At 40.9% G+C, this 27,585-nt stretch overlaps 1 protein-coding gene across 1 annotated transcript in view; it reads left to right on the top strand.

Moving 5' to 3' along the window:
• The window catches only part of POLA1 (DNA polymerase alpha 1, catalytic subunit), a 408,365-nt gene that overhangs the window by 139,668 nt on the left and 241,112 nt on the right, over window positions 1–27,585 (top strand). Inside the window, exons 26-28 of the mRNA XM_073667407.1 lie at window positions 13,915–13,947; window positions 14,563–14,655; window positions 21,869–22,074. Coding sequence (XP_073523508.1) covers window positions 13,915–13,947; window positions 14,563–14,655; window positions 21,869–22,074 — 332 coding nt within the window. The remainder of the gene's footprint in view (window positions 1–13,914; window positions 13,948–14,562; window positions 14,656–21,868; window positions 22,075–27,585) is intronic.

Raw genomic sequence — 27,585 nt, 5'->3', positions numbered from 1 at the left:
ATGAATTACATCAATACCTCGGACCATGAATGTTTAGGGATTACTCCCATGGTATTTTCTAAAATGGGGTGGTATCGTCTTTAATAGGGTGATGTCGGCCGCTGTCCTTGCCGCACCAATGTCCCTCACATGCTCTCTGGTCCTTACCCGCAATTTTCTCGACGTCAATCCTATATATATTTTACCATATCCACAAGTTGCATAGTATATTACATTTGAAGTCCCACATGAAATAAACTCATTCATTTTATAGTGCCGGCTTCTAGAGGCACTTGAGAACTCAGTGCTGCGAGAGACATTGGAGCAAGCCAGACAGCGGCCGCACGGAAAACATCCCTTTGTTGGTCCCCTATATCCAAATAGATTTATTTTTGGTGGGAGATAATGGCTTTTTACTAATATATCCTTAATATTTCTGCATCGTGTAAGTGTCGTAAGAGGGGATGCAGGAATATGTGGAGCCAATGACTGTTCAGTCAATATATTGGACCAATGACGCTGGAGAATAGATCTCATACCTGGCAAGTCTTGGTTATGAATCTGGGTGGTCCAAATCCTTACCTTACTCTCGTGGTAGATCCCAACAAGGTGCTGCATGGAGTGGTCTTTGCTCTCCTATTACCTTTTTTTAACACAGCGCTTACTGTATCCCCTCTCCAAAAAGCGTTTAGTCAGATCTTTAGCCTGATTTTCAAGTTTACTCTCTGATGAGCATATCCACCTCATCCTGAGGAATTGTCCAACTGGGACTGCCCTGACCGTGGAGGCACTATATGCCGAATCCGCATGTAGTAGCACATTGCCTGACGTTGTTTTTCTAAAGACGTCAGTTTGAATGCACCTATTACCATCAACCTCAAGTGAGATATCAAGGAAATCAACTCTCTTCGCTATACTGGAAGGTCAGTTTGATATTATATGGGTTCTCATTGAGTTGTTTCATGAATTGTTCCAGCTCCCTGATAGTACCCTGCCAAATAATAAAAAGATCATCGATGTATCGCAGCCAGCACTGCACATGGTCGGCAACCCACACCCCCATATACACCTTCCATACAATATAATGGTGGCCCCACACAGTTCTCCATAGAGTATAATGACCACAAAGAGTGAGCCATACAGTACAATGGCCACAGAAAATGCGCCATACAGTATAATTGCCCCACATAAAGTGCTCCATGCAGTATAATGGCCCCACAAAAAGTGCTCCATGCAGTATAACTGGGCCCTGCATTGCCTTCCATACACTATAATGGTGGCCCCACATAGTGCACCATACAGTATAATGGCCGCAAAGAGTGCACCATACAGTATAATGGCCGCAAAGAGTGCACCATACAGTATAATGGCCGTAAAGAGTGCACCATACAGTATAATGGCCGCAAAGAGTGCACCATACAGTATAATGGCTGCAAAGAGTGCACCATACAGTATAATGGCCGCAAAGAGTGCACCATACAGTATAATGGCCACAAAGAGTGATCCATACAGTATAATTGCCCCTCATAAAGTGCTTTATGCAGTATAATGGCCCCACAAAAAGTGCTTCATACAGTATAATTGCTCCACAAAAAGTGCTTCATACAGTATAATTGCTCCACGTAAAGTGCTCTATGCAGTATAATGGCCATAAAAAGTGCTCTATACAGTATAATGGCCACAAAAAGTGCTCCATACAGTATAATGGGTCCCACATTAGTCCTCCATACAGTATAACTGGGCCCTGCTTTGCCTTCCATACAGTATAATGGTGGCCCCACATAGTGATCCATACAGTATAATGGCCACAAAGAGGGATCCATACAGTATAATGGACACAGAAAAATCCTCCATACAGTATAATTGCTCCACGTAAAGTGCTCTATGCAGTATAATGGCCACAAAAAGTTCCCCATACAGTATAATGGCCCCACAAAAAGTGCTCCATACGGTATAATGGCCCCACATAGTGCTCCATACAGTATAACAACCCCTTAAAAAGTGCTCCATGCATTATAATGGCCACAAAAAGTGCTCCATACAGTATAATGGGTCCCACATAGTCCTCCATACAGTATAACCGGGCCCTGCATTGCCTTCCATACAGTAAAATGGTGGCCCCACATAGTGCTCCATAGAGTAAAATGGCCACAAAGAATGATTCATAAAGTATAATGGCCACAGAAAAATGCTCCATGCATATGGATATAATTGCCCCACATAAAGTACGCTGTGCAGTATAATGGCCACAAAAAGTGCTCCATGCAGTATAATGGGCCCCACATTGCCTTCCATACAGTAAAACCGGGCCCTGCATTACCTTTCATACTGTATAATGGTGGCCACAAAGAGTGATCCATACAGTGTAATGACTCCACATAGTGCTCCATACAGTATAATGGGCCCCATATAGTCCTCCATACAGTATATTGGCCCCACAAAAAGTGCATCATATGGTGTAATGGCCCCAAATTAAAAAAAAAAAAAAAAAGTAAAAAAAACTTCTGCCCATGCTTTATACAGTATAATGGCCTCACATCAAAAAAAAAAAAACCTCTGCCTGTTCCCCCTCTGCTCTGGTCTATTCATTGTGTCTTCAGATACTCTGCGCAACTCAGTACAGCGGGCACGTTGTAATGACGTCATCCCATTGGCTGTGCTGAGACGTCGGGCTCAGAGAGGGAATGATAGAAGAGGGACCGTCGGCTGACTCTTCCTTCCCCGTCATTGTTTTCAACTGTATCAGAATCACTGATCCCCTCAGCCAGCACCAGCCTCTTTAGCTTGATTGTGCAGTGTGATCTCCTTCCTGGCATCTGATGTCACACTGTCAAATCAGTCAAGCTACAGTAAATAGGATGGTGCGGGGTTGGGAAACAACCTTGGGAGGCAATGGCTATTTATGTGCTTCAGCACACCCAGAGCACTTAACACTTAATTTGTATATGAATGAGAGTGCCTATTGCTAAGGAATACAGCAACAGACGTTAGATTTAACAGGGTTGTTGGATTCACATTTCAAAGAACTGGATGCCTATTTATACGGTTCGGGTCAGTGGCGATTTTTCTTGCAGATTCTCTTTTAAAGGGGACTTGTAAAAAGGGACCAGTTTTTGCTCTCATTTTATTCCTGCTGTTCCTGCCATTTAGTGTTTTTGTTTTTTTTGTTGTTTAAATCCCTCTTAGGCTATGTGCCCACGATGCAGAAATGCTCTGGATTTTTTCCTGAGCGTTTCTGCATCTCCCTGGCAGAAAAAAAACGCATGCGGATTGTACATGTGGATTGTACATGCATTTTCCTGCCAGGGACATGCGGAAATAAAGTGTTATTCACTGGCATTTCCGCATGCGGATTGACAAGCTCTTTCCAAGCGATTAGCATCACTTGGAAAGTGCTTGTGACAACTAGGTCACACTACACTGTGTTCCAAATTATTATGCAAATAATATTTTCTCAGATTTTCCCAAATTACCTATATGAATTGCAGTCATTGTAATTTTCCAGTCAAATAACTATTAGAGTACAATTGAAAGGTTTTTGTACAAACTGCCTAACAGTATATTTTTAACAAAATAAAACACTCAAACTGCACTCAAAATGCATGTTCCAAATTATTATGCACAGCAGAGTTTTCAACCTTTTCATTTTAATAAAGAACAAAAAAATGGTCATTTTGGAAATTATAAGCATTAGCAGGTTATTACAAACTGAAATCAAACCGTTTTCAACTCAAAACTTTATTCTAGGTGAATAAACTATTAAAACAATAAAAGCAGAAACCATCCAAAACCTGACAAATTCAATGGACGAGAGAGTTCAGAAGCTCCTTTCGAACAAGGGGTCCTATGTGCAAATGCAGTTTAAGTGTTTTATTTTTTTAAAAATATACTGTTATCATAGGCAGTTTGTACAAAAACCTTTCAATTGTACTCTAATAGTTATTTGACTGGAAAATTACAATGACTGCAATTCATATAGGTAATTTGGGAAAATCTGAGAAACTATTATTTGCATAATAATTTGGAACACAGTGTATATAAATCCATGCAAATGACATGGATTTATATAGTGTGACCCTAGAGTGGTTAAAAATAAAAAAATAAATGTTTACTTGCCCTCCCATGGACCCCTGTGTCCTGCTCACTCCGTTCTCCCTTGCCAACAGCGGTGGATTGAAGGACCTGCCGACGTCGGCATCACATGACTCTGACGTCAGCGCAGGTCCTTCAATCCACCGCGAAGTGCAGGGATGCAAGGAGGAGCGCAGCGCGGGCCGCCAGAAGGTAAGTATACATTTATTTTATTCTTTTTTTTTACAGATTTTTTAATGGTACCTGGGTGTGGATGAGACTCTCCTCTCCTCCACACCCGGGTACCATCTGCACATTAGAACGCGCCAATTACGCAAGTACAGATGCAGTCCTGCGGAATTGGCACGTTCTAATGCAAGTCAATGGCGGCGAAAGTGCAGCACTTCCGCAAAATAATTGGTAGTGCTGTGGTTTTTTTATGCAATGATAATCCGCAGCGGAAATTTCCGCAGCATGTGCACAGCATATGCGGATTATCATTGGGGAACATGGCAGACCTTCTACCATGTGTTTTTAAGCGTTTCTGCAGCTTTTTTGCCGCTGCGGAAACGCTTAAAAAAACGCATCGTGGGCACACAGCCTTATAGTCCCATAAATGTGAGCCTTTTTAGTGCTTATTTTTATAGTCTTTACCAAGGTGGTGTGGCTCACAGGATTGTCTGGGGGCGTTTCTTCAGGCTGCTTAGCGTTATTGCCCTAAGCCACACACCCTTAGTAGAGACCATGACAATTGGCATAAAGTGAAAAGGCCCAGATCTCTGGAACCATATTAGGGGTTTTAAAAAAAAAAAAAAAAAATTGAAAGGCAGACTAGTCAGGACCAGCGGGAATAGAATAAGAGCAACAATTGGATACTCTTGACCTGGTGAAAGGAGGTTCTCTTTTAAGTAAGTCACTCTAATGTGTGTGTATAGTGCTACCGAATATATTAGCACATATATAATTGTACAGATGACAATAGAGGTTCATGTGTAATTTCATAAAAGGCCTCACTGTTACCTATGTGGTTTGCTTTTGGAATAGTCTAAATACCCAGTGGAGAAAATTAAGTATTTGATACACTGCCGATTTTGCAAGTTTTCCTACATACAAAGAATGGAGAGGTCTGTAATTTTTATTGTAGGTACACTTCACCTGTGAGAGACCGAATCTTAAAAAAAAAAAAAAAAATCTAGAAAATCACATTGTATGATTTTTACATAATTTGAATTTCATTGCATGAAAAAAGTATTTGATACAATAGAAAAACAGAACTTAATATTTGATACAGAAACCTATGTTTGCAATTACAGAGGTCAGACGTTTCCTGTAGTTCTTGACCAAGTTTGCACACAATGCAGCAGGGATTTTGGCCCACTCCTCTATATAGATCTTCTCCTGATCTTTCAGGTTACGGGGCGGTCGCTGGGCAACATTGAGTTTCAGCTCCCTCCAAAGATTTTCTGTTGGATTCAGGTCTGGAGACTGGCTAGGCCACTCCAGGACTTTGAAATGCTTCCTATGGAGCCACTCCTTAGTTGCCCTGTTCGAGTCATTGTCATGCTGAAAGACCCAGCTATGACCCATCTTCAGTGCTCTTACTGATGGATGGAGGTTGTTGGCCAAAGTCCCACAATACATGACCTCATCCATCTTCCCTTCAATACGGTACAGTCATCCTGTCCCTTTTGCAGAAAAGCACTCCCAAAGTATGGTGTTTTCCCCACTATGCTTCATAGTTGGGACGGTGTTCTTGGGGTTGTATTCATCCTTTTTCTTCCTCCAAACATGGCGAGTGGAGTTGATGCCAAAAAGTTCTATTTTGTTCTCATCTGATCACATGACCTTCTCCCTTACCTCCTCTGGATCATCCAGATGGTCATTGGCGAACTTCAAATGGGCCTGGACATTTGCTTTCGTGAGCAGGGGGGACCTTGCGTGCCTTGCAGGATTTTAATCCATGATGGCGTAGTGTGTTACTAACGGAAATGTTTGAGACTGTGGTTCCAGCTCTCTTCAGGTCATTGACCAGATCCTCCTGTGTAGTTCTGGGCTGATTTCTGACCTTTCTCAGAATCCTCCTTACCCCACGAGGTGAGAGCTTGCATGGAGCCCCAGATATGCGAATATTGACAGTCATCTTGTTTCTTCCATTTTCTAATAATTGTGCCAACAGTTGTTGCTTTCTCACCAAGCTGATTGCCTATTGTCCTGTAGCCCATCCCAGCCTTGTGCAGGTATACAATTTTGTTCCTTGTGTCCTTAGACCGCTCTTTGATCTTGGCCATGATGGAAAGGTTGGAGTGTGATTGAGTGTGTGGACAGGTGTCTTTTATAAAGGTAATGAGTTCAAACAGGTGCAATTAATACAGGTAATGAGTGCAGAGTAGGAGGGCTTCTTACAGAAAAACTAACCGGTCTGTAAGAGCCAGAATTCTTGTTGGTTGGTAGGTGTTCAAATACTTATTTCATGCAATAAAATGCAATTTAATTATTTATAAATCATACAATGTGTTTTTTTTGTTTTTTCTTTTTAGATTTTGTCTCTCACAGGTGAAGTGTACCTACGATAAAAATTACAGTCCTCTCCATTCTTTGTAGGTGGGAAAACTTGCAAAATCTGCAGTGTATCAAATACTTATTTTCCCCACTGTATATAATATAATATATATTTTGTTTATGTATATTTGTTGTGGAGTTGGTCAGCTGCCGTATATATATATATATATATATATATATATATATATATATATATATATATATATATATATATATATATATATATATATATATATATATATATATATATATATATATATAATGTCCTGACACTACTTGTTAAACAGGACTTCCAGTTTTTCATGGTTCTGTATGGTACATGATCTTAATCCAATACTGAAGCTTTCTGTTTTTCAGAAAAAAAAAAAAACCTTTGGCAAATCCTATGTATTAATTTAGGCAAAGGGTGCAAAAGTATTCTGATGTCCTGCTGTTTTTAATTACAGACATCCCTTGCTCCCTCTCCGCATAGACCTTTATTGTAGCTATCAGAAACTCTTCGCTGATTGATATGACGGTAGCGCTGTCACTCTTTAACACGCAGGCATGGGGGAGAAAAAAAAAGGAATAAAATTGTCGCCTTTTTTGTTCTGCGTGTTTTAATAGAGTCCCATTAAAGCTGCATCACAGAATGAAATATCGGCATGAAGAGCCCTCACTGAGCTGAGGCCGGGAATTAAGAAGTCAGGAAATGGGCTCTGCTGCTATGCCGGAGAGCCTTGTGTGACACACAATCTCCTGATTGGGGAGATCATTACTGCTATTATGACTCGACTCGTGGAAGAATTTTAAATTCCATCTGAATGTCAGTAATAACCCTCTTAGCCAATTATCCTGAATAAAATCACGAAGGCATTTGATATAATAGGTGTTGAATTACTGAATAGATTTGCTAATTAAATACTCTTTGTTCTGCTGCAGTTGACATTACAGGGTAAGATCTTGAACAATTATTCTCAACAGCTGTACTTTGTTAAGGAGGAAAAAAAAATTAAGCATAAAGTTTATTTTTATATTTTTATTTTTTTTTATTTTTTTTTTTTTACTTTAAGTTGGCACGTTTTTTAAATATATTTGAAGTAGGAGGAGGGGGCGAAATTCCATCATCCAATTGACGGTGGAAAGATGAATATGCAGGTGTTACTGTGAAATGAGATAACTGCAAAGTTGACTTATTAATGAAGCTAGCAAGCCGTTTATAACCCCCTCAGCAGCTAGCTGTCGCCACTTCCGAGTGATCCCCTGTCACATTGGATGGAATTAGATGTGTGTCTGTCATTTGCCGGCCCTAAGCTGTCACTGGTGCTAAATGAATTGCTGTAATAGCAACTGCTGGCCCATTTAAAGCCCACCTATGGCCGGCCAAGTGTGTGGTACTTGCTTAAATAGCTCTAATTAATGAGGGGGATTTACTTTTAAACCATCTTTGCTGATTGTTTTCTGCTGCTTTCTGACCTACATGTTGAAAACTAAAATGAAGAACCTTAGCATTGTGTAGCAAGTATAACTACACAATGGTTTACTATAGGTTTAGTGGCCTTGCTTGATTTCCAAAGCCATATGTTTAATAAATTAACAGAAACAAATGTAATCCGTATTATTGCATTCAGGGATAGCCCGCAGCTCTGTCAGTGCTTTCATGACTGCCGTAAATCTGTTTATGGGGCATAACACCCAGTTGTCAGTTTGTTTATACATTTCCATTACAGTAGAGCGGCACAATGCATATTTCTAAGTATTATTAGTTAATGGGGATTACAAGTATTTAAGAAGGCAGACATGCGAGTAGCGTTGACAAGTCCGCTATAAAGAGGATCTGATCGTTCTCCAGACATGTCGGTTTCAGTAAATACTTGTACTCCCCAGGAAATGGCAATTCTGGGGCATCTCTTCTTAAAATCTGCAATGTGCTGCTCCTCTGTTATTCCTCCAGGAAATGTATGTGTAAATTTGAGTATGACCATTTCTCCTTCTAAACCCTTGTGTTGTGTCTTTACACAGTTTGGTTCTGTTGGCACTGCTTGGACAGCGCTGAACTGGTTAGGGACACAGGTCCTAACTGACCACCTAGGCTGTGGAGTCGGTAAGCCAAATCACTGACACCAACTCCTCAATTTCCCTGACTTCCGACTCAGACTTCACAGCGCTGCCTCACTACTGAGCGTGTACATAAAGTGCAGCAGATTCATCTCAACTAAAAGCCGAGATCTTTAGATCAGGAACAGAACAGACAGTTATAGGACATTTCATAACTTTCCCAAATTCTTATGAAAAGATTTGCAGCACATCCTGCATTGAACTACTGAACCCAATGTATTATATATTTTAGGAGTCTGTCCATTTTATACCAACTCAGACTCCACCAAAATGGAGTCCGACTCCACGGCTCAGACCCCACAGCTCTGCTGACCACACCCAGAGGTCAATTATTCCTGAATTCCTGACCGGATTAAGCCATTTTGCACACAGCCATGAAACACAGACTATGCTGGCATTGCAACACCAGGCCAGGCTGCGGGGGTGGGGTTAGGGGTCTCCTGACCTAAGCTGAACTGCCTCATAGTACATATTAGTTAAGGTCAGGAGACCTAGCGGTTGGGCCGGATGTTGCAATGCGTACTTGATTTGTGTTTCACAGACTTCTGCAATAGTCCCAACAGTGGAACCATGATACTGGTACACAGCCTGAATGCGTGAGAGGAATTTTGCCTTTTAACTCTATGCATCTTCGAGGAAATAAAACATAACTATTTTGACTGTCATTTCCAATAATACAGGAATGCTGCAGCATTGGGCTCTAAGAAAAAATACTCTAGAATGATTTCATGGGAAATAAAAGTATTTACTAAAACTGACATGTCAGGGATGCTGACAGCGCATTTCAAAGAAACAATCGCCCCTTTTTACCTTCTAATCTGTTTAGCATTGCAATTTTTTTTTTTTTTAGGAACAGTTTGTTCACACTGGGAGTTTGGTTATAAAGGATTCTTGACAAGTGTGTCAGATCGATTAGTAAACCGATATTGAGGAATCCTGATGAGCCCTATTAATTTAATTACACCCGTCGTGATTCGGTTGTGGTTCCACTAATTTTCATGATGGTTAGTGGGGTCTTCGTAGCCATTCTTTACAGTTGATCAAGCATATCTGAAATGTCTATTTGTACCCCCTCTGATATTGCAGGAGGTTGCCCATACCATACCTCTTTGCGTTGCTGCAAACTGCTTTGCATTTGCTGTATAGAATGCAGTCTCTTTCAATTGTGCAACTGGCATCGCACTGTCAAACAATAGAGCAAATGGCACAATGTTGGTGTTTGTTAGAGCATAAATAGTTCTGAATGTGATGATTTGTTTTGCAATCAGTCCCATATGGTTCTCTTGAATAAATCAATCTGCGCAACATCCAGCAAGTAACAATACTTCAAATTAGGCACAGGAAAAAACTGCAAGCCTACCTACTAATAAGGGTGACGTATATATTTTATAGAAGGCACTTGTGGCAAGAAGACTACAAGAGCTTTGAATGGGAACAAATGGGAAGAAAATGTTTGTTTCTGGCTAAATGTTTTATGAAATTCTTATTAGACAATTATCTGCATTTCCTTTGTTTGAGTTCTTTAGTGGCAGCTGCGCCATCATTTACAGTTGTGTTTTCCCGTCCTCTGAATAGGAACACGTTGCGCTTTATATCAGTCGCCCACATCCCTGTGTTCTCCATGAAAGTTTTAGCTTGAACAACCTACATGTTTATGCACCCCTTATGCTGTCTTCCCATTGGTCCAGCACCTAGTATTTATTTATTTTTTTAAACTTTTCTTTTGCATTGTTTTAAATTGGATCTGTCAACTTAAAGAGGACCTATCACCTTCTAGAAAATTTCAAGAAGTAAGAGGAGAACAAAATGTAAAACCTTTCTCAACTATATAAAATTAGGCAAATAAAAAAGAATCCTGTGGAATTTAGTAATAACTGACCATTTAATAAAGAGAGGCTGAATTCAGGGCTCTCTGCTGTCTCATTATTTGTGTGTGAGACTTCCTAATTTTGAGCTGGAGGATACCAGTGTGTGGAGAGGACTGGGAGTGTGCAGCATGAAAACACAGGGGAGATGTGTGCTGCTCTCTTACTTCATGCTGAATGTTATTAAAAAGAAGTAATGTAAGATGGATTTCTGTGTAGAATAAAGCAAGAGAATGATAGAATCTGCAATTGAGGTAAAAGCTGTTGCAGTTTCCAGTGGCTGGTTGTCTGTGTACAATATGTGAGATATTGCATTTTCACCCTTTATAGGCAGCTATGTCCTCTTGTTGCAGATTAACCATTTAGCAGCCGCTGTATGACGACTCATTCAGTCATTGGACTGCCTAATGCAACGGGATATGTTATTACATGGCTGATATACTTCACAAGGAATATTGTTATATAGCTCAGACTCCTGGCGGGGTGTGAGGTACATTTCTGCCTGATTTGCTTTTTGCTAATTCACTGCCGTTGGAATATATTGGTGAATTGATTCTCGGTTTGATTTTTCTTTTGGTGAATTTGAGAAAAATGGGTAAATCTATTTCTCTCATTATATTCCTTGATCCTGCTAGTCAATAAAAACAGGTGCAAGTGGTAAATTCTGCCAGATCTGAGCACAAGGCTCTACTTTGCCATTCAGATGTTTGGGATGATCGTCTCTCCCCCTCACAGTTGCCTCTGTTCTGCCAAAATGAGTGTAAAACCTGCATTGCGGAGGCTAAGTTCACACAAGCGTATAAAAAAAAAAAATTAAAAAAAAATCAATTTTCAGCCATAAAAAACAGTCTCTATTTAATCTGTATTCTCATCCCTGTGTCATCTGTTTTATAATATATTATCAGCAAATTTACAAGACCAAATACAGTTTCCTGTGTTAAAGAGCTGCTATGTATCTTTAATTATCGAAAGCTATATGTATGCTGTATTGTGTCCAATTTTTCATTTTTATTCATTATTTATTTATGCTTTTTATGTCCGATAGACTTGAATAGGGGAATCTCATCTGAAATACAGCGTAAACAAGTGCATGCTGTGATTTTTTTTTTTAATGCGGCCATTCGGTGCGTGAAAAAAGAAAAATGTTAATCTAAACAACCCTGTTAAATAATATTGGTCCGAGTTCTGTCAGTTTTTTTTTCACGGGACAGCACTCAGACCGGAAATACGATTGTGTGAATGTAGCCTCATACTGAGGGAAATCATCTGATTTACTAATAACATGTATCTGAGAAAAGTTATAATTTCTTCCACTGTCACTTTTTCCCATAACTGATAGATCTTCTTTAAGGCTGTGTGCCCACTATGCGTTTTTCAAGCATTTTTGATGCGGATTTTCCGCAGCGTAAGCGCTTGTAAAACGCTTGGTAATCCATGTCCCATGATCCCCAATGAAAATCTGCATGTTCTGTGCCCACGCTGCGGAATTTTCCGCAGCGGATTCTCCGCAGCAGAAAGATCCGCAGCTTGTCCATTATTTGTGCGTTTCTGCACGCGGATTTGAGGTCCCAATGCACTTGAAAAACGCAAATCAAATCCCCACATAAAAACGCTGCAAAAAAAGCGTCAAAAACGCATGCAAAATCTGCAAGTGTTTTTGACTGCCAGGAACATGCAGAAACGCTGCAGAAATTTTCTGCTTCATTTCTGCATCGTGGGCACATACCCCAATTACAGCTAAAATGTTGGTACTCCTTGTTGCTAAAGCAGCACAAAAAAATAAAGTTGCTTGTGACATAAAAAAAAATACTCTGCACACAGTTTAGTTTGATATAATCATGAAGGGTATGTTCCTTCCCCCAGGCTGCTGCTTTTATGTGCCTGTCAGTCACCACCTTGAAGGGCAAGGACAGGCGGGCTGAGAGCAGTGTTTGCTGTATTCTCTCAATGCATTTAATAGCTAAATAGCACAACTTTTTTCTTTAATATTATTTTTTTAAATAAAGTTTTGGCAACCTGGCTGCAGACATTGTGTAAAGACAGAATATTAATCTGTCAAATCCGCTATAAGCTGTCCTTTCCATATATGATACGCTATGGAGTTTTCCTAATGTAGCATGCTTATGAGAAACCTTACTAATGTTCACATGTTGTGTTCTTGCTACGTTTTTTTATTCAAATTAAAAGCTGCGTTTTGCTGTACCAGCAAAAGCTATGAGATTTTTTTTTTTTTTTTTCCTGACTGAATTGGAAAACTGCTGCGTTTTTTTAAAACTGCAGCATGTCGCTTCTTTCAGAGTTTTTGCAGCGTGTTTTCACCCATAGAAAGCAATGAGTAAGTGCAAAAAAAGCAGCAAAAACGTTGCTCTCAGTTTTTGCTGCATTTTTAGTGAATTAAAGCAGCTACATCAGGATGTGAAACCCATTTATTTTCGTGATTTTGCCACTTTTAAACCATAATGTCTCGGTCTCCTCACCTGAGAATGGCAGTTAGGATTAATACAGTTTAATTAAATTAGTGATATGTGTAAAGTAAACACTGGCTGACCAAGGTGTGAAATTAAACAATACCTGATCATCTCAAGGGTCCACCAATATGTGAAAGTAAACAGTGCCCTACAAACTCATTGTTCTGCCAATGTCTTAGGTAAACTATTCCTGACCATTTCACCTTCCCCCCACTGTTACATTTGTAATCGTGTATTTTTTCATTAAATTTTTTGTTCAGAATAGTCACTATTTTTTCAAACATAATCTTTTCCCACTAATAATTTGATAAAATTGCCCCTTTTTTCCAAAAATGGTTTTCTGGTTTCACATATGTCTGGCATTGTTCATGTTTCTGTGGTAGAAGTCCAGCTGAACTTTGGGATCCTGAGAAACGCAGCAAAACCTGCTTTTTGTAAGCATCTTCTTTACTGTCAAAAGAGCAGGTTTTGCCGTCAGCAAAAATGCTACGTGTGAACATAGCATTAGAGTGCTATTTTTCTGAAGAAAAAAAACACACCAGAGAAGCTAATTCTTGCATGTGTGTGAATTATCAGTCTCATGAAGACAGATGTTTTCCGTCACTAACTCTCCCCAGTTCCAGCAGAGCTCTCCGCAGACATCCTCTCCTCAGCCTGATTGTGCTACACGCAGTGAATAATCTATGGCTCCAAAACTGCATTGGAAAGTGAGTGCGGCTGCACTTGATGTATAGCGTCCCTTTCTTTCCTCGCAGCAGGGAATGGTTTTCCTAGATGTTTTTAAGTCATTAACAAGTAGGCTCCTCTATATACATGTGACCATTTACATGGTCATATGGGTAATCTAATAATGATATCATGTTTTCTGCCTCCAGATTCTGCTGCATACTAAGGAGATGGTGCAGAAGGTGAGTACGTTCAGCATTTATGTGTCGATTTGTTTCCTTTTTCCTTTTTAATCTGCTAAGAAAAACAAACATACCAAACAAAAAAGGCCGCACCTGGGGAAGTTGTTGTGCTCTACAAAACTGTAACCCAAACAAACCAGAAAGCCGTTCTCTTCGGATGCCTATTTACCAATGTAATCCTTCCTAATGGATTATAGCTTCATTCTTCCTCTAACACAGATATGATGGAGCGCGGCTTGAAGCCTGTATGCGAGTCTTTCCAGCAAATTAGCAACAGTGTTAATTAGAGTTTACTTGCAGTTCCGCTATATTGTATGAGCTGCAGTGTTGTGTTTATTATGATTGTTTTTCTGGCTCCCTTCATCTTCGGCTAAATAGTTTCAGCATCATATACTATTCTGAGCATAAAATAAGCACTTTTTATGTGATTTGGTACTAGTGTGTTAATTCTTGCACAGAAAGAATGTATATTTTTTCAGTGCTTTAAAATATCCTGAATTGTTTTATAGTTATGTGCTCATTGGTAAAATGATTTCTCAGGGTATTTTGTAACTTCAGGAACATTACATTCTGCCTTAATTCGTAAAAATGACGTTTTCTTTCTTCCTTTTTTAGATGAATCTGGAAGTGATCTACGGTGACACTGATTCTATCATGATAAATACTAATTGTAACAACCTTGAAGAAGTGTTCAAGCTAGGGAACAAGGTTCGTATTCATGCCCCTCCTCAGGAATAGTGTTAGTGACTCTTTTCTGTTGCTATTTGCTTTGACTGGTTACACTACAGCTCATAGAGCTTTTCCTGGATAAAACTGTGGCAAACGCGCTCCCAGCTGGAAGAAATATTGGATCTATGCAGGTTTAAACCTCTGTATGGAAATTGGACTGTTCTGTGTCTACAAACATTGTTTCTTACAGCTGAGTGTGGTGCCAGAGTTGTATTCTGCCTATGCACAGTGCATTCTGCAGTTTATTGCCACAATTAATGTTGTGTGAATACACCTCAAAGCCTCATATCCACATATGAGTGTGTGTGTGCTGCCACCCTGACTCCCTATGGTCCGATTTTCCGAGCTATACCTGCTACATATACCAGCATTATGACGCCATCCTACCACAGTGTAAATTAGATGGGGGTGGTGGCGCTATAAAATGGCTTGTTGCTTCCAGTGGTGCCGGGGTTGTAGCACTTGGTGTGTAGACAGTGAGGCGCAGCACCACCAGACAGGGTCCATGGTACACCAAGGAACCGAGAAAGATTAAAATTATATATAAAGGTTATGTTGGTGCGCTGACAAAGATGTTAGTGAGGATGCAGTAATTAAATTAAGTACCTATTATTAAAAGGGTTGTGTCACCATAAAGAATACTTTTAGCCAAGCAGAAAAAGTGAAAATAAATAGTTTTGTAATTTACATTTATTAAAAATGTATGCTCCGTTCAATAAATATCAAGCTTTTATCTTCTGAAGTATGCTCCCTAGCGCCCCCTGGCGTTATTCCATTCCGTCCTCCCAGTGGCCAATCAGCTGGTCGAGTTTACGCAGTTCCGGTCATCATAAGAGGTTCGACTCCCCACCCCTACTGTGTACAATGTATTCTCCTCACAAGTCTGACAGCGCAGGGCGCAGATTGCTATGGTCTTAGTGAGTCTACCAGCCCCTCACCCCTCCATCTGGGTGAGATCGTCCGGCCTCACAGAGCTGTGAGCTCGATTGCAGAGAGATGCTCCCTTCACACACAGCTCTGTGAAGCAGAACGATCTTCCCCAGAAGGGGGTTGGAAAGACTCACTCACAGGCTTCTGTGCTTTCAGGAATCTGCTCCCTGCTCTGTCAGACTTGTATGAGGGAGATTATGTGTGCAAACTGGGGGTGGGGAGTCGAGGGGGCCTCTTATGATGACAGGAACTGCGCAAACTCGACCAGCCGATAGCCCGCTACAAGGACACAATGTAATAACGCCAGGGGGCGCTAGGGAGCATACTTCAGAAGATAAAAGCTTGGTACTTATTGAATAAATCATCATTTTTGACAAATGTAAATTACAAAACGATTTTCTACCTTTTCTGCTTGGTTAAAAGTATTCTTTATGGATCAAAATCACAAAGTGGTTTTCGGCTCCTGACCGGAGCCTTCATCAGGTGTTGTGACTTGATGAAGGCTCCGGTATATAGCCGAAAACCACTTTGTGATTTTGATCCTTAATAAAAGGTACTTATTTTAATTACCGTATCCTCACTAACGTCTTTGGCAACGCACCAACATAACCATCATATTTATTTTAACAGCAGTATTCTGGCTTACTTAGGTACAGTATACATAACTTTTATAAAGCTGTGGCCATCAAGGTTCAGTTCACAGATATCAGCCGTGTCCAGACAGTTTTATACCTGAACTTTACTGATCACAAAGTTGTACACTTTGAGCAGTGGTTCTGACATGATGAACATGAAACGCTGCATGTAATGTTCCTCTGTCTGGCTGTAAGTGATGTCACCGACCATGTAACTTTACATAGGAAATTGTGTAATCAGTTTTATTGTCAATTTTCCTGTTGGCGGAGCTCTTCGGGGCTCTGAGCAGATGTAGCAAATTTAGGACAGGCGAGAGATGTCTGCTACCTAGGCTGTATCCAGCTGTAGTAAGGTCTGGATTAGTGTGCCTTAGGGTAGAATGAAGAAATTTTAGGTGCCAAGGATCTTCAAAATGGTATAATACCTATAAAGCACAGATTTAGAGTCATAAAACGATCCAAACAATTACAATTTTAGAAAAAACATGATTTTCAAAATGGTGTTGATACATTGCCCTTTATATAAAATCATACAACCCCTTTAATTCCATTTAACTTGTTATCTCTGCACTTTTCATCTCATTAAGAAATTAGATTTATCATTTGGAAACTCCATTTTCTTTTGTTAACGTAAACATGCAAAATAATCCTGGTTGTCTTGAAATGATCCTTTATTAATTTAGCGGGCTTGTTATTGTGCTATTTATTCCATGGCGCTTTACATGTGAAAAGGGTGATACATAATAAAAAACAAGTGCAATAATATTGAATAATACCAGTCAGCGACTGGTACAAGAGGAGGGAGGACCTCGCCCAAGAGGGCTCACAATCTACAAGAGATGGGTGAGGGTATAGCTGGTCGTGGAGCGAGGGTCACTGCAGGTTGTAGACTTGTCAGAAGAAGTGAGTGTTTAGGTTCTTTTTGATGGTTTCCACGGTAGGCGAGAGTCTGATGTGTTGGGGTTGAGAGTTCCAGAGTAGGGGGGGATACACAGGAAAAATCTTGTATGCGATTGAGGGGAGTAGAGAAGGAAATCTTGTGAAGATCGGAGGTTGCATGTAGGTATGTACCTGGAGACTAGGTCACAGATGTATGGAGGAGACAGTTTGTGGATGGCTTTGTATGCCATGGTTAGGGTTTTGAACTGGAGTCTCTGGGCAATGGGGAGCCAGTGAAGGGATTGACAGAGGGGAGAGGCCAGGGAATAACAGGGGCATAGGTGGATTAGTCTGGCAGCAGAGTTTAGGATAGAATGGAGGGGTGCGAGAGTGTTAGAAGGGAGCCCACAAATCAGGAGGTTGCAGTAGTCGCGGCAGGAGATGATGAGGGCGTGCACTAGGGTTTTTGCAGATTCTTGGTTGAGGAATGTGCTGATCTGGGAGATATTTTTGAGTTGGAGTCAGCAGGAAGTGGAAAGGGTTTGTATATGTGATTTGAAGGAGAGATTAGAGTCCAGGGTTACCCCGAGGCAGCGTGCTTGTGGGACTGGGGAGAGTGGATAGCCATTGACTTTGATGGATAAGTCTGATGGGGGGTTGAGTGAGATGGGGGAAAGATGATGAAATCTGTTTTGTCCATGTTAAGTTTTAGAAATCTAGCAGAGAAGAAAGATGAAATAGTGGACAGACATTGTGGGATTCTGGTTAGTATGGAGGAGATATCAGGGCCACAGAGGTAGATCTGTGTATTATCAGCATAGAGGTGATACTGGAAGCTGTGAGACTCTATGAGCTGTCCCAGGCTGATGGTGTAGATGGAGTAGAGCAGGGGTCCTAGGACTGAACCTTGGGGGACACCGACAGATAGGGGGCGAGATGAGGAGGGGGTGTGTGAGAGGGAGACACAATGTCCAGTCTGTTAAGGCCCCTTCCCACATAACGAGATCGCTAGCGAGATCGTTATTACGTCACGGTTTTGGGATCGCTGGGGAGTCGTTTCGTGATCGCTGGGGAGCTGTCAAACATGCAGAACTTCCCAACGATTTCGGCCGCCCCAGCGATCTAACTAACGACGCTTTCACACAGCAGCTACTTCAACGATCCACACCTTGATAGGGACTGTACTGTGTCACAAAGGCGTACATAAAATCACTTTTCCGAGCCCCCTCATCTCCGATTGGTGGACGCTACTGCGTTCTGATTGGGCGGCCTTGGTTTAACATCGCTACTGCGTCTCCGGTCAGACGGGAACACTGGTGTGTGCATTGTTCATGTACAGATGTATGGATGTCCATATATTTATATGAATATATATATAGAGATGTAAATGGCCATTTATGTGTATGCATATCTGTATGTGTATATATAGTTATCTGTATACCTATGTGTATATGAGTGTGTGTGTGTATATTTATGTACTTAAAAATATGTATGAGTACATGGATGAATCTGTTTACATACGAGTACACGAATGTATATGCGTGTATGTATGTGTGTATGTACAGTTATATGAAAAAGTTTGGGCATTCCTATTAATCTTAAGCTTAATGTTTTCTAAAAATTGTTTTTTTTAGCAACAGCTATTTCAGTTTGATATATGTAATAACTGTTGGACACAGTAATGTTTCTGCCTTGAAATGAGGTTTATTGTACTAACAGAAAATGTGCAATCTGCATTCAAACAAAATTTGACAGGTGCATAAGTATGGGCACCTCACCAGAAAAGTGACATTAATATTTAGTAGATCCTCCTTTTGCAAAAATAACAGCCTCTAGTCGCTTCCTGTAGCTTTTAATGAGTTCCTGGATCCTGGATGAAGATATTTTTGACCATTCCTCTTTACAAAACAATTCCAGTTCAGTTAAGTTTGATGGTCGCCGAGCATGGACAGCCTCTTCAAATGATCCCACAGATGTTCAATGATATTCAGGTCTGGGGACTGGGATGGCCATTCCAGAACATTGTAATTGTTCCTCTGCATGAATGCCTGAGTAGATTTGGAGCGGTGTTTTGGATCATTTTCTTGCTGAAAGATCCATCCCCTGCGTAACTTCAACTTTGTCACTGATTCTTGAACATTATTGTCAAGAATCTGCTGATACTGAGTGGAATCCAAGCGTCCCTCAACTTTAACAAGATTCCCGGTGCCGGCATTGGCCACACAGCCCCAAAGCATGATGGAACCTCCACCAAATTTTACTGTGGGTAGCAAGTGTTTTTCTTGGAATGCTGTGTTTTTTTGCCGCCATGCATAACGCCTTTTTGTATGACCAAACAACTCAATCTTGGTTTCATCAGTCCACAGGACCTTCTTCCAAAAAGAAATTGGCTTCTCCAAATGTGCTTTTGCATACCTCAGCCGACTCTGTGGCATGCTTGCAGAAACTGCTTCTTTCGCATCACTCTCCCATACAGCTTCTCCTTGTGCAAAGTGCGTTGTATAGTTGACCGATGCACAGTGACACCATCTGCAGCAAGTTGATGCTGCATCTCTCTGGAGGTGGTCTGAGGATTGTCCTTGACTGATCTCACCATTCTTCTTCTCTGCCTTTCTGATGTTTTTCTTGGCCTGCCACTTCTGGCCTTAACCAGAACTGTCCCTGTGTTCTTCCATTTCCTTACTATGTTCCTCACAGTGGAAACTGACAGGTTAAATCTCTGAGACAGCTTTTTGTATCCTTCCCCTGAACAACTATGTTGAATAATCTTTGTTTTCAGATCATTTGACAGTTGTTTTGAGGAGCCCATGATGCCACTCTTCAGAGGAGATTCAAACAGGAGAACAACTTGCAAGTAGCCACTTTAATTAGCTTTTCTCATGATTGCATACACCTGGCTATGAAGTTCAAAGCTCAATGAGGTTACAAAACCAAAAAAAAGTGCTTTAGTAAGTCAGTAAAAAGTAGGTAGGAGTATTTAAAACAAGAAAATGATAAGGGTGCCCATACTTATGCACCTGTCAAATTTTGTTTGAATGCAGATTGCACATTTTCTGTTAGTACAATAAACCTCATTTCAAGGCAGAAACATTACTGTGTCCAACAGTTATTACATATATCAAACTGAAATAGCTGTTGCAAAAACACCAATTTTTATAAAACATTAAGCTTAAGATTAATAGGGGTGCCCAAACTTTTTCATATAACTGTATGTATGTATGTATGTATCTGTATACGCATGTGTATACATATGTATATAAATATATGGACTGCTTACTGCGGTGACTACTGCTACTACTGAAAGAATGAGAAACAAAGCTTTTGAATAGTGGAACACAGTTTATTAGACACATCAGTACAGAAATGTCAGTAGTGTAGAAACATGAGTAGTTGCCCACTATAGGTTCTGATGCTGCCAAGGAACAGCACCAGGACCGTTAAAATACTGGCAGTAGTTGTTGCGGCAGGTCTTCGCATCATGGGTGTTTCTGCCATGTCCCACTGGTTGAAGGCCTGCAATTGCAGGATCGTTTGCACACCATTCACCAAGCTCAATTTCCCCATTGGCTAGGTCCACAGAGTCCACGAAGCCAGGCGGACAGTACGTAATTGCATCACGTCGACGAAGAAAGTTGTGAAGCGTGCAACAGGCCAAAACAACAGAGTCTATTGATTAAAGCTTCATGTTAATTGGCGTGTGAAAAACTCTGAAGCGGTTGGCCAGGACAGCGTGTCAGAAAACTTGCTGTGTGGGTGTGTGTGCACGAGACCCCTAAAATATCTGCCCATGCAAAAGCCTATATACACAGATAGAAGCCAAGCCCTCCCTCCCTGAAGAGCAATGATCGCAGATAATTGGTAGATGTCCTATAAATGAATTAAAAATGGAAACTCATTTGAGACCCCAAACAATACCTATCTCGCTAATGATGTCTGATTTCTTCAAAGTGGAGTCACAGCCGGAGAACGCTGGTGGGATCCGAAAAACAAGGACGCAGTAGCGACCACCAATCGGGGACGAGGGGCGCGGAAAAGTCCAATTTATGCACGCCTACGTGTCTCAGTTCTGAATCGCTAACGAGGTCGTTGATAAGGTGTCAAATACAGTGATGCACACTGCCCAGCGGGGGCGCAACGACCCAGGAATGGTCCAGGAAGCTTTGTAACGATCAGCGATCTCACAGCAGGGGCCTGATCGTTGCTACATGTCAGACATAACGAGATCGCTAGCGAGATCTCTATTGCGTCACAAAAACCGTGACGTATCAACGATCTCGCTAGCGATCTCGTTATGGGTGACGAGGCCTTTAGGTATGAAGACATCCAAGATAGGGCCAAGTCTGTGATGCCAAGAGATTAGAGAATGTGTAGTAAGAGGAAATGGTCCAAGGCAGAGGATCGAGTAGTGTCGCAGCTCCATTACATCATACAGTACATTTGTGGTGATACGTCTTGTAAACCTCATCCACATGTAGCAGGAACATACTTATGCTGCTTGTTTCCAAGACCACAGCATGTTGATACTGTTGGATGAGTACCATGGATTTACCCCTTTAGTTTGTTAGGTTATAGCTTCAGTACTTCTGCATGTATCACATGGGGTGCAGCAGCGAAGTGCAGAGATGAATAATGTTGCTGTGTGGATGTGTTTTTTTTTTTTTTTTTTTTTTTTTTTTAAGTGTTTCTCCATGTAAATTCTTTCATGTAAACTAGTTGTTGTGTAACATCAAGGTCACTTTCTCTTCTAGGTTAAAAGTGAAATAAATAAGTCCTACAAGCTGCTGGAAATTGACATTGATGGCATCTTTAAGTCACTTCTGCTGTTAAAGAAAAAGAAATACGCCGCCCTCATTGTGGAGCCTACGACTGATGGGAAGTATGTTACCAAACAAGAACTGAAGGGTCTGGACATTGTCAGAAGGGACTGGTGCGAACTTGCTAAAATGGCTGGAAAGTAAGTTCTTTACCTTTTGGTATTATCACTTTCTTTGGGATCTGTATTCGTGTGTTATGTATTCCGCTTGTAATCCATTATACCCGGTTCCTGACGGCTGTGCAGGAACCTGCAGTGTAAGGAGCCGGGCCGGCTGCAATTCTCCGCAAGATCTCCGCTCTGTCTTGGACTGGGACTCATACGCTAGGATCAATCCTTGTGACGTCATACACATTAAGTCGTTTGTGAAGTTCTTCTAATTAGAGCCAGATATTTTATGTGTGCTTCACTGTAGGTGATCGTTTTATGTTATACAAATTCACTGTCCTGTCATTTCCTACGTTCATGTGCATGAAGACTATATGAGCAGACACAAGCATTTATTTTTCAGGTTTTGTGACTTTAAGTCGCCATCTATGATGCTTATTTATAGGTTAGCATACTTATTTAGCAGCGTTGCTTTTGCCGCCAAGCTTTTGTATATGTACAATAGAGAAATGTTAAAATGGCCATTTAGAATAAGACACAGATAATGCTTGAGGGAGAGCATTCCAGAAATGTGGCGTCTTCATGAAGACCGGACTCGCAATAAACTCAAATTGCTTTGCTGCATAGTGCTACCTCTCGATTTTATCTGGTAAAAAGCACAATAACAAATATGAAAATATTGAATGCTGCGTGCTATTGTTACCGCTCAGTCAGGAACTCCTGCTTGATAAAGAAAACCCAGGCAGTAGGGACTCCAGATTTAGCAGTATGAATCGCATGTTCCTTAAGTGTTGACAATGGCAGATCTGAAGCATTTTGCAGTACACAAGAGGGACAAAATACATCAATTGTGTACATTGTGTAATCAAAGGACAACAAAACTGCTTAAGAAATATGAAATAATCTGAGATTCTTCCATGAAATAATGCAGACTTTAACTAAATAGATGTGCAGTGCTTTTTTTATTCTCTTTGTCCCTAGTATTGTTTAGAAAAAGTATTAATTATAGATAACCGGCATATAACAATATAGCTTCACCTTGGACCCACTGTTCATAGGGTGACTGCTAATCCTTTAATGTTATTGTCGAAGGGTATGTGCACACACGTTGTGTGTTTTCTACACCAAAATCTGCATGAAATCTGCTGATAACTTTTCCCTGGCAGAAGATTAGCTGCGTATTTGCAGCTTTTTTTCACTGTCCTTCTGTCTCTATTTAGTAATGCACATAAAGTTCTGTGGAAAAAAAAAGACTCCCATTCTATTTTGCCATCAAAAACACTGCAAATATGCAACAAAATACGCAGGTGCATTTTTGCTGCGTATTTGTAGCATTTTTTTCATCCCCCCATTACTTCCTATGGGTGAAAAAAAGCTGAAAAAAATGCTGAAAAAATCAAATCACTGAAAATACGCAGCGAACAAAATGCAACATGTGGGAACACTGAATTCTGGTTTCTCATAGACTTTGCTGGTACTGCCGGACACATCTGAAAATGTACATAAAAATCTGCAGGAAATATGCAGCAAAACACAACGTGTGTGCACTTACCCTTAGAGAAAATCAGATCCCATCAAAGCAATGCAGTAAAACATTTCTATTGGAGATAATTTTCCATCATCTTTATGACTGGGTATAATCCCATTTCGGTGCTAGATCTAAATCTATTACCCATAACAATGGTCCATAAATTTACATTGGCACAAACATTTTTCATCAACGACTTCCATGATGGAGAAGCTGCTTACCAGCCTAAGATCACAATGTGCTAAGTGTTAGCTGGTGAGGTGTAAACTGCGCCACTCCGGAAATGTGTTCTCTTGAGTGATAACTTACATTTCACTATTTGCCAGTCTGAGGTTATTTGGGTTCAGTGGATTGTAAGAGAACAATGTATTGGACCTATTGTCATATTTAGTAGAGGAGGCATAAAGGTATTCTGCTGTTTTTCAGGATTTGGAGGCCTTTATTTCCAGTGAAGGGTAATGTCAAACTCAATCACTAGTAAATCAAAATTTCTTGAAAAACGAGACATGGAGTCCATGTTTCAGATGGGTGTATTAAGGCTGCAATACCCAGACTTCTTGTAGATCACATAAGCACTGTTGTTGAGGCACTGTAGTATTTTATGGTGCTCTGATAAACTCTGCAATGTCCAGGCGTTTAAACCTGGTTTAAGGGCATAAAAAAGTACCCAAAATAAGTCGGTGTAAAAATGGTCTAAGGACTCTTGTTATACACTGGGCAGCACGGTGGCGCAGTGGTTAGCACTGCAGCCTTGCAGTGCTGGGTCCTGGGTTCAAATCCCACCGAGGACAACATCTGCAAGGAGTTTGTATGCTCTCCCCTTGTTTGCGTGGGTTTTCTCCGGGTTCTCCGGTTTCCTCCCACACTCCAAAGACATACTGATTGTGAGCCCCAATGGGGACAGCGATGCTTATGTATGTAAAGCCCTGCGGAATATGTTAGCGCTATATGAAAATAAAGATTATTATTATTATGCACATACCACACTCACACACGGGTAAAGGGAGTAAAGAAGACTTGCTATAGAGAGAAGCCGCACCTACACCCAACTGGTCCCTATACAGACTAGTCAATCCCTAGCTGCACAACTAAAAATACCACTTCAAACTCCCTAAATGGCTGTCAAGTAGTTTCTTGTGCCTCCTGAGGAACCAGAGGGTGGAGAGGCTGCAGCACACTGTCAACAAAAGGAGAGAAAGGTGTACAGGTGTACACGAAGACCCAGGGTGAGAAACTTAAAGCACATTCATAAAAGGGGAGAGAGGGAATAGAAGGAGAACCAAAAAATGAATGTAACTAGAACAACCTCCCAGAAACCTGAATGTGGTAGAAGGAAAATGTGTTGGAAAGGTAGACAAACCGATACAGAATGAGAATATAAGCTCTATAAGTCTAGCAGGGTAAATCCTTTCTCTAAAGGGATGAAACTCTTAGGCTGTGTGCCCACGATGCGTTTTTAATGCGTTTCCGCAGCGTTTTTGCAGCTGCGGAAACGCATTAAAAACGCATTGTAGAAGGGCAGCAATGTTCCCCAATGATAATCCGCATGTGCTGTGCACATGCTATGGAAATTTCCGCTGCGGATTATCATTGCGAAAAAAAACGCAGCACTACCAATTATTTTGCGGAAGCGCTGCGTTTTCGCCGCCATTGACTTGCATTAGAACGCGCCATTTCCGCAAGACTGCATCTGTACTTGCGTAATTGGCGCGTTCTAATGTACGGATGGTACCCGGGTGTGGAGAAGAGAAGACTCACCTCCACACCCAGGTACCATAGAACCTGTAAAAACAAGAATAAAATAAAAAATAAAGATTATATTCACCTTCCGATGGCCCCCGGTCTCCTTCCCTGTGCTTGCGGGCAGGACTGAAGGACCTGCGGTGACGTCACAGTCATGTGACGGCAGGTCTTTCAGTGCAGTGTCCCGCGATCAGCTGGCAGCCATGAAGGAGCGCAGCAACACACGCCGGGCCATCAGAAGGTACACACATATATATGTATGACACACACACATAAATAATTTTCTGTTACCTTGACAGCATTTTAATCGACCCAGACAATTGTGTTTTCCATGAAAACTCATACTTTTATTTATCAAATGAGTTGCAAAATGATTAGAAAATATAGTCCAGACATTGACAAGGTTAGAAATAATGATTTTTATTAGAAAGAATAATTTTCTCCTTCAAACTTTTGCTTTCGTCAAAGAATGCTCCCTTTGCAGCAATTACAGCATTGCAGACCTTTGGCATTCTAGCTGTTAATTTGCTGGGGTAATCTGGAGAAATTTCACCCCATGCTTCCTGAAGCCCCTCCCGAAAGTTGGATTGGCTTGATGGGCACTTTTTGCGTACCATACGGTCAAGCTCCTCCCACAACAGCTCAATGGGGTTGATATCTGGTGACTGCGCTAGCTACTCCATTACAGATAGAATACCAGCTGCCTGCTTCTTCCCTAAATAGTTCATGCATAATTTGGGGGTGTGCTTTGGGTCATTGTCCTGTTGTAGGATGAAATTGGCTCCAATCAAGCGCTGTCCACAGGGTATGGCATGACGTTGCAAAATGGAGTGATCGCCTTCCTTATTCAAAATCCAATTTACCTTGTACAAATCTCCCACTTTACCAGCACCAAAGCAACCCCAGACCATCACATTACCTCCACCATGCTTGACAGATGGCGTCAGGCACACTTCCAGCATCTTTTCAGTTGTTCTGCGTCTCACAAATGTTCTTCTGTGTGATCCAAACACCTCAAACTTTGATTCTTCTGTCCATAAAACTCTTTTCCGGTCTTCCTCTGTCCAATGTCTGTGTTCTTTTGCCCATATTAATCTTTTCCTTTTATTAGTCAGCCTCAGATATGGCTTTTTCTTTGCCACTTTGCCCTGAAGGCCAGCATCCCGGAGTCGCCTCTTCACTGTAGACGTTGACACTGGCGTTTTGCGTGTACTATTTAATGAAGCTGCCAGTTGAGGAGCTGTGAGGCGTTGATTTCTCAAACTAGAGACTCTAATGTACTTGTCTTGTTGCTCAGTTGTGCAGCGGGGCCTCCCACTTCTCTTTCTTCTCTGGTTAGAGCCTGTTTGTGCTCTCCTCTGAAGGGAGTAGTACACACCGTTGTAGGAAATCTTCAGTTTCTTGGCAATCTCTCGCATGGAATAGCCTTCATTTCTAAGAACAAGAATAGACTGTCGAGTTTCACAGGAAAGTTCTCTTTTTCTGGCCATTTTGAGAGTTTCTTAGAACAAACAAATGTAATGCTCCAGATTTTCAACCAGCTCAAAGGAAGGTCAATTTTATAGCTTCTGAAATCAGCCAAACCGTTTTCAGCTGGGCTAACATACTTGTGCAAGGGTTTTCTAGAGTTTTCTAAACATCCATTAGCCTTCTTACACAGTTAGCAAACACAATGTACCATTAAAACACTGGCGTGGTGGTTGTTGGAAATTGGCCTCTATACACCTATGTAGATATTGCAATAAAAACAAGATGTTTGCAGCTAGAATAGTCATTTACCACATTAACAATGTATAGAGTGTGTTTCTGATTCATTTAATGTTAGCTTCATTGAAAAAAATGTGCTTTTCTTTAAAAAATAATGAAATTTCTAAATGACCCCAAACTTTTGAACGGTAGTGTATGTACAGTACAGACCAAAAGTTTGGACACACCTTCTCATTTAAAGATTTTTCTGTATTTTCAGGACTATGAAAATTGTACATTCACACTGAAGGCATCAAAACTATGAATTAACACATGTGGAATTATATACTTAACAAAAAAGTGTGAAACAACTGAAAATATGTCTTATATTCTAGGTTCTTCAAAGTAGCCACCTTTTGCTTTGATGACTGCTTTGCACACTCTTGGCATTCTCTTGATGAGCTTCAAGAGGTAGTCACCAGAAATGGTATTCACGTCACACGTGTGTACTTTCAGGTTTAATAAGTGGGATTTCTTGCCTTATAAATGGGTTGGGCCATCAGTTGTGTTGTGCAGAAGTCAGGTGG

Source organism: Phyllobates terribilis, unplaced genomic scaffold, assembly GCF_046119375.1.
Source record: "Phyllobates terribilis strain yellow unplaced genomic scaffold, ASM4611937v1 Scaffold_2__4_contigs__length_985480577, whole genome shotgun sequence".
NCBI lineage: Eukaryota > Metazoa > Chordata > Amphibia > Anura > Dendrobatidae > Phyllobates > Phyllobates terribilis.
This window is presented reverse-complemented; position numbering and strand designations above follow the sequence as displayed.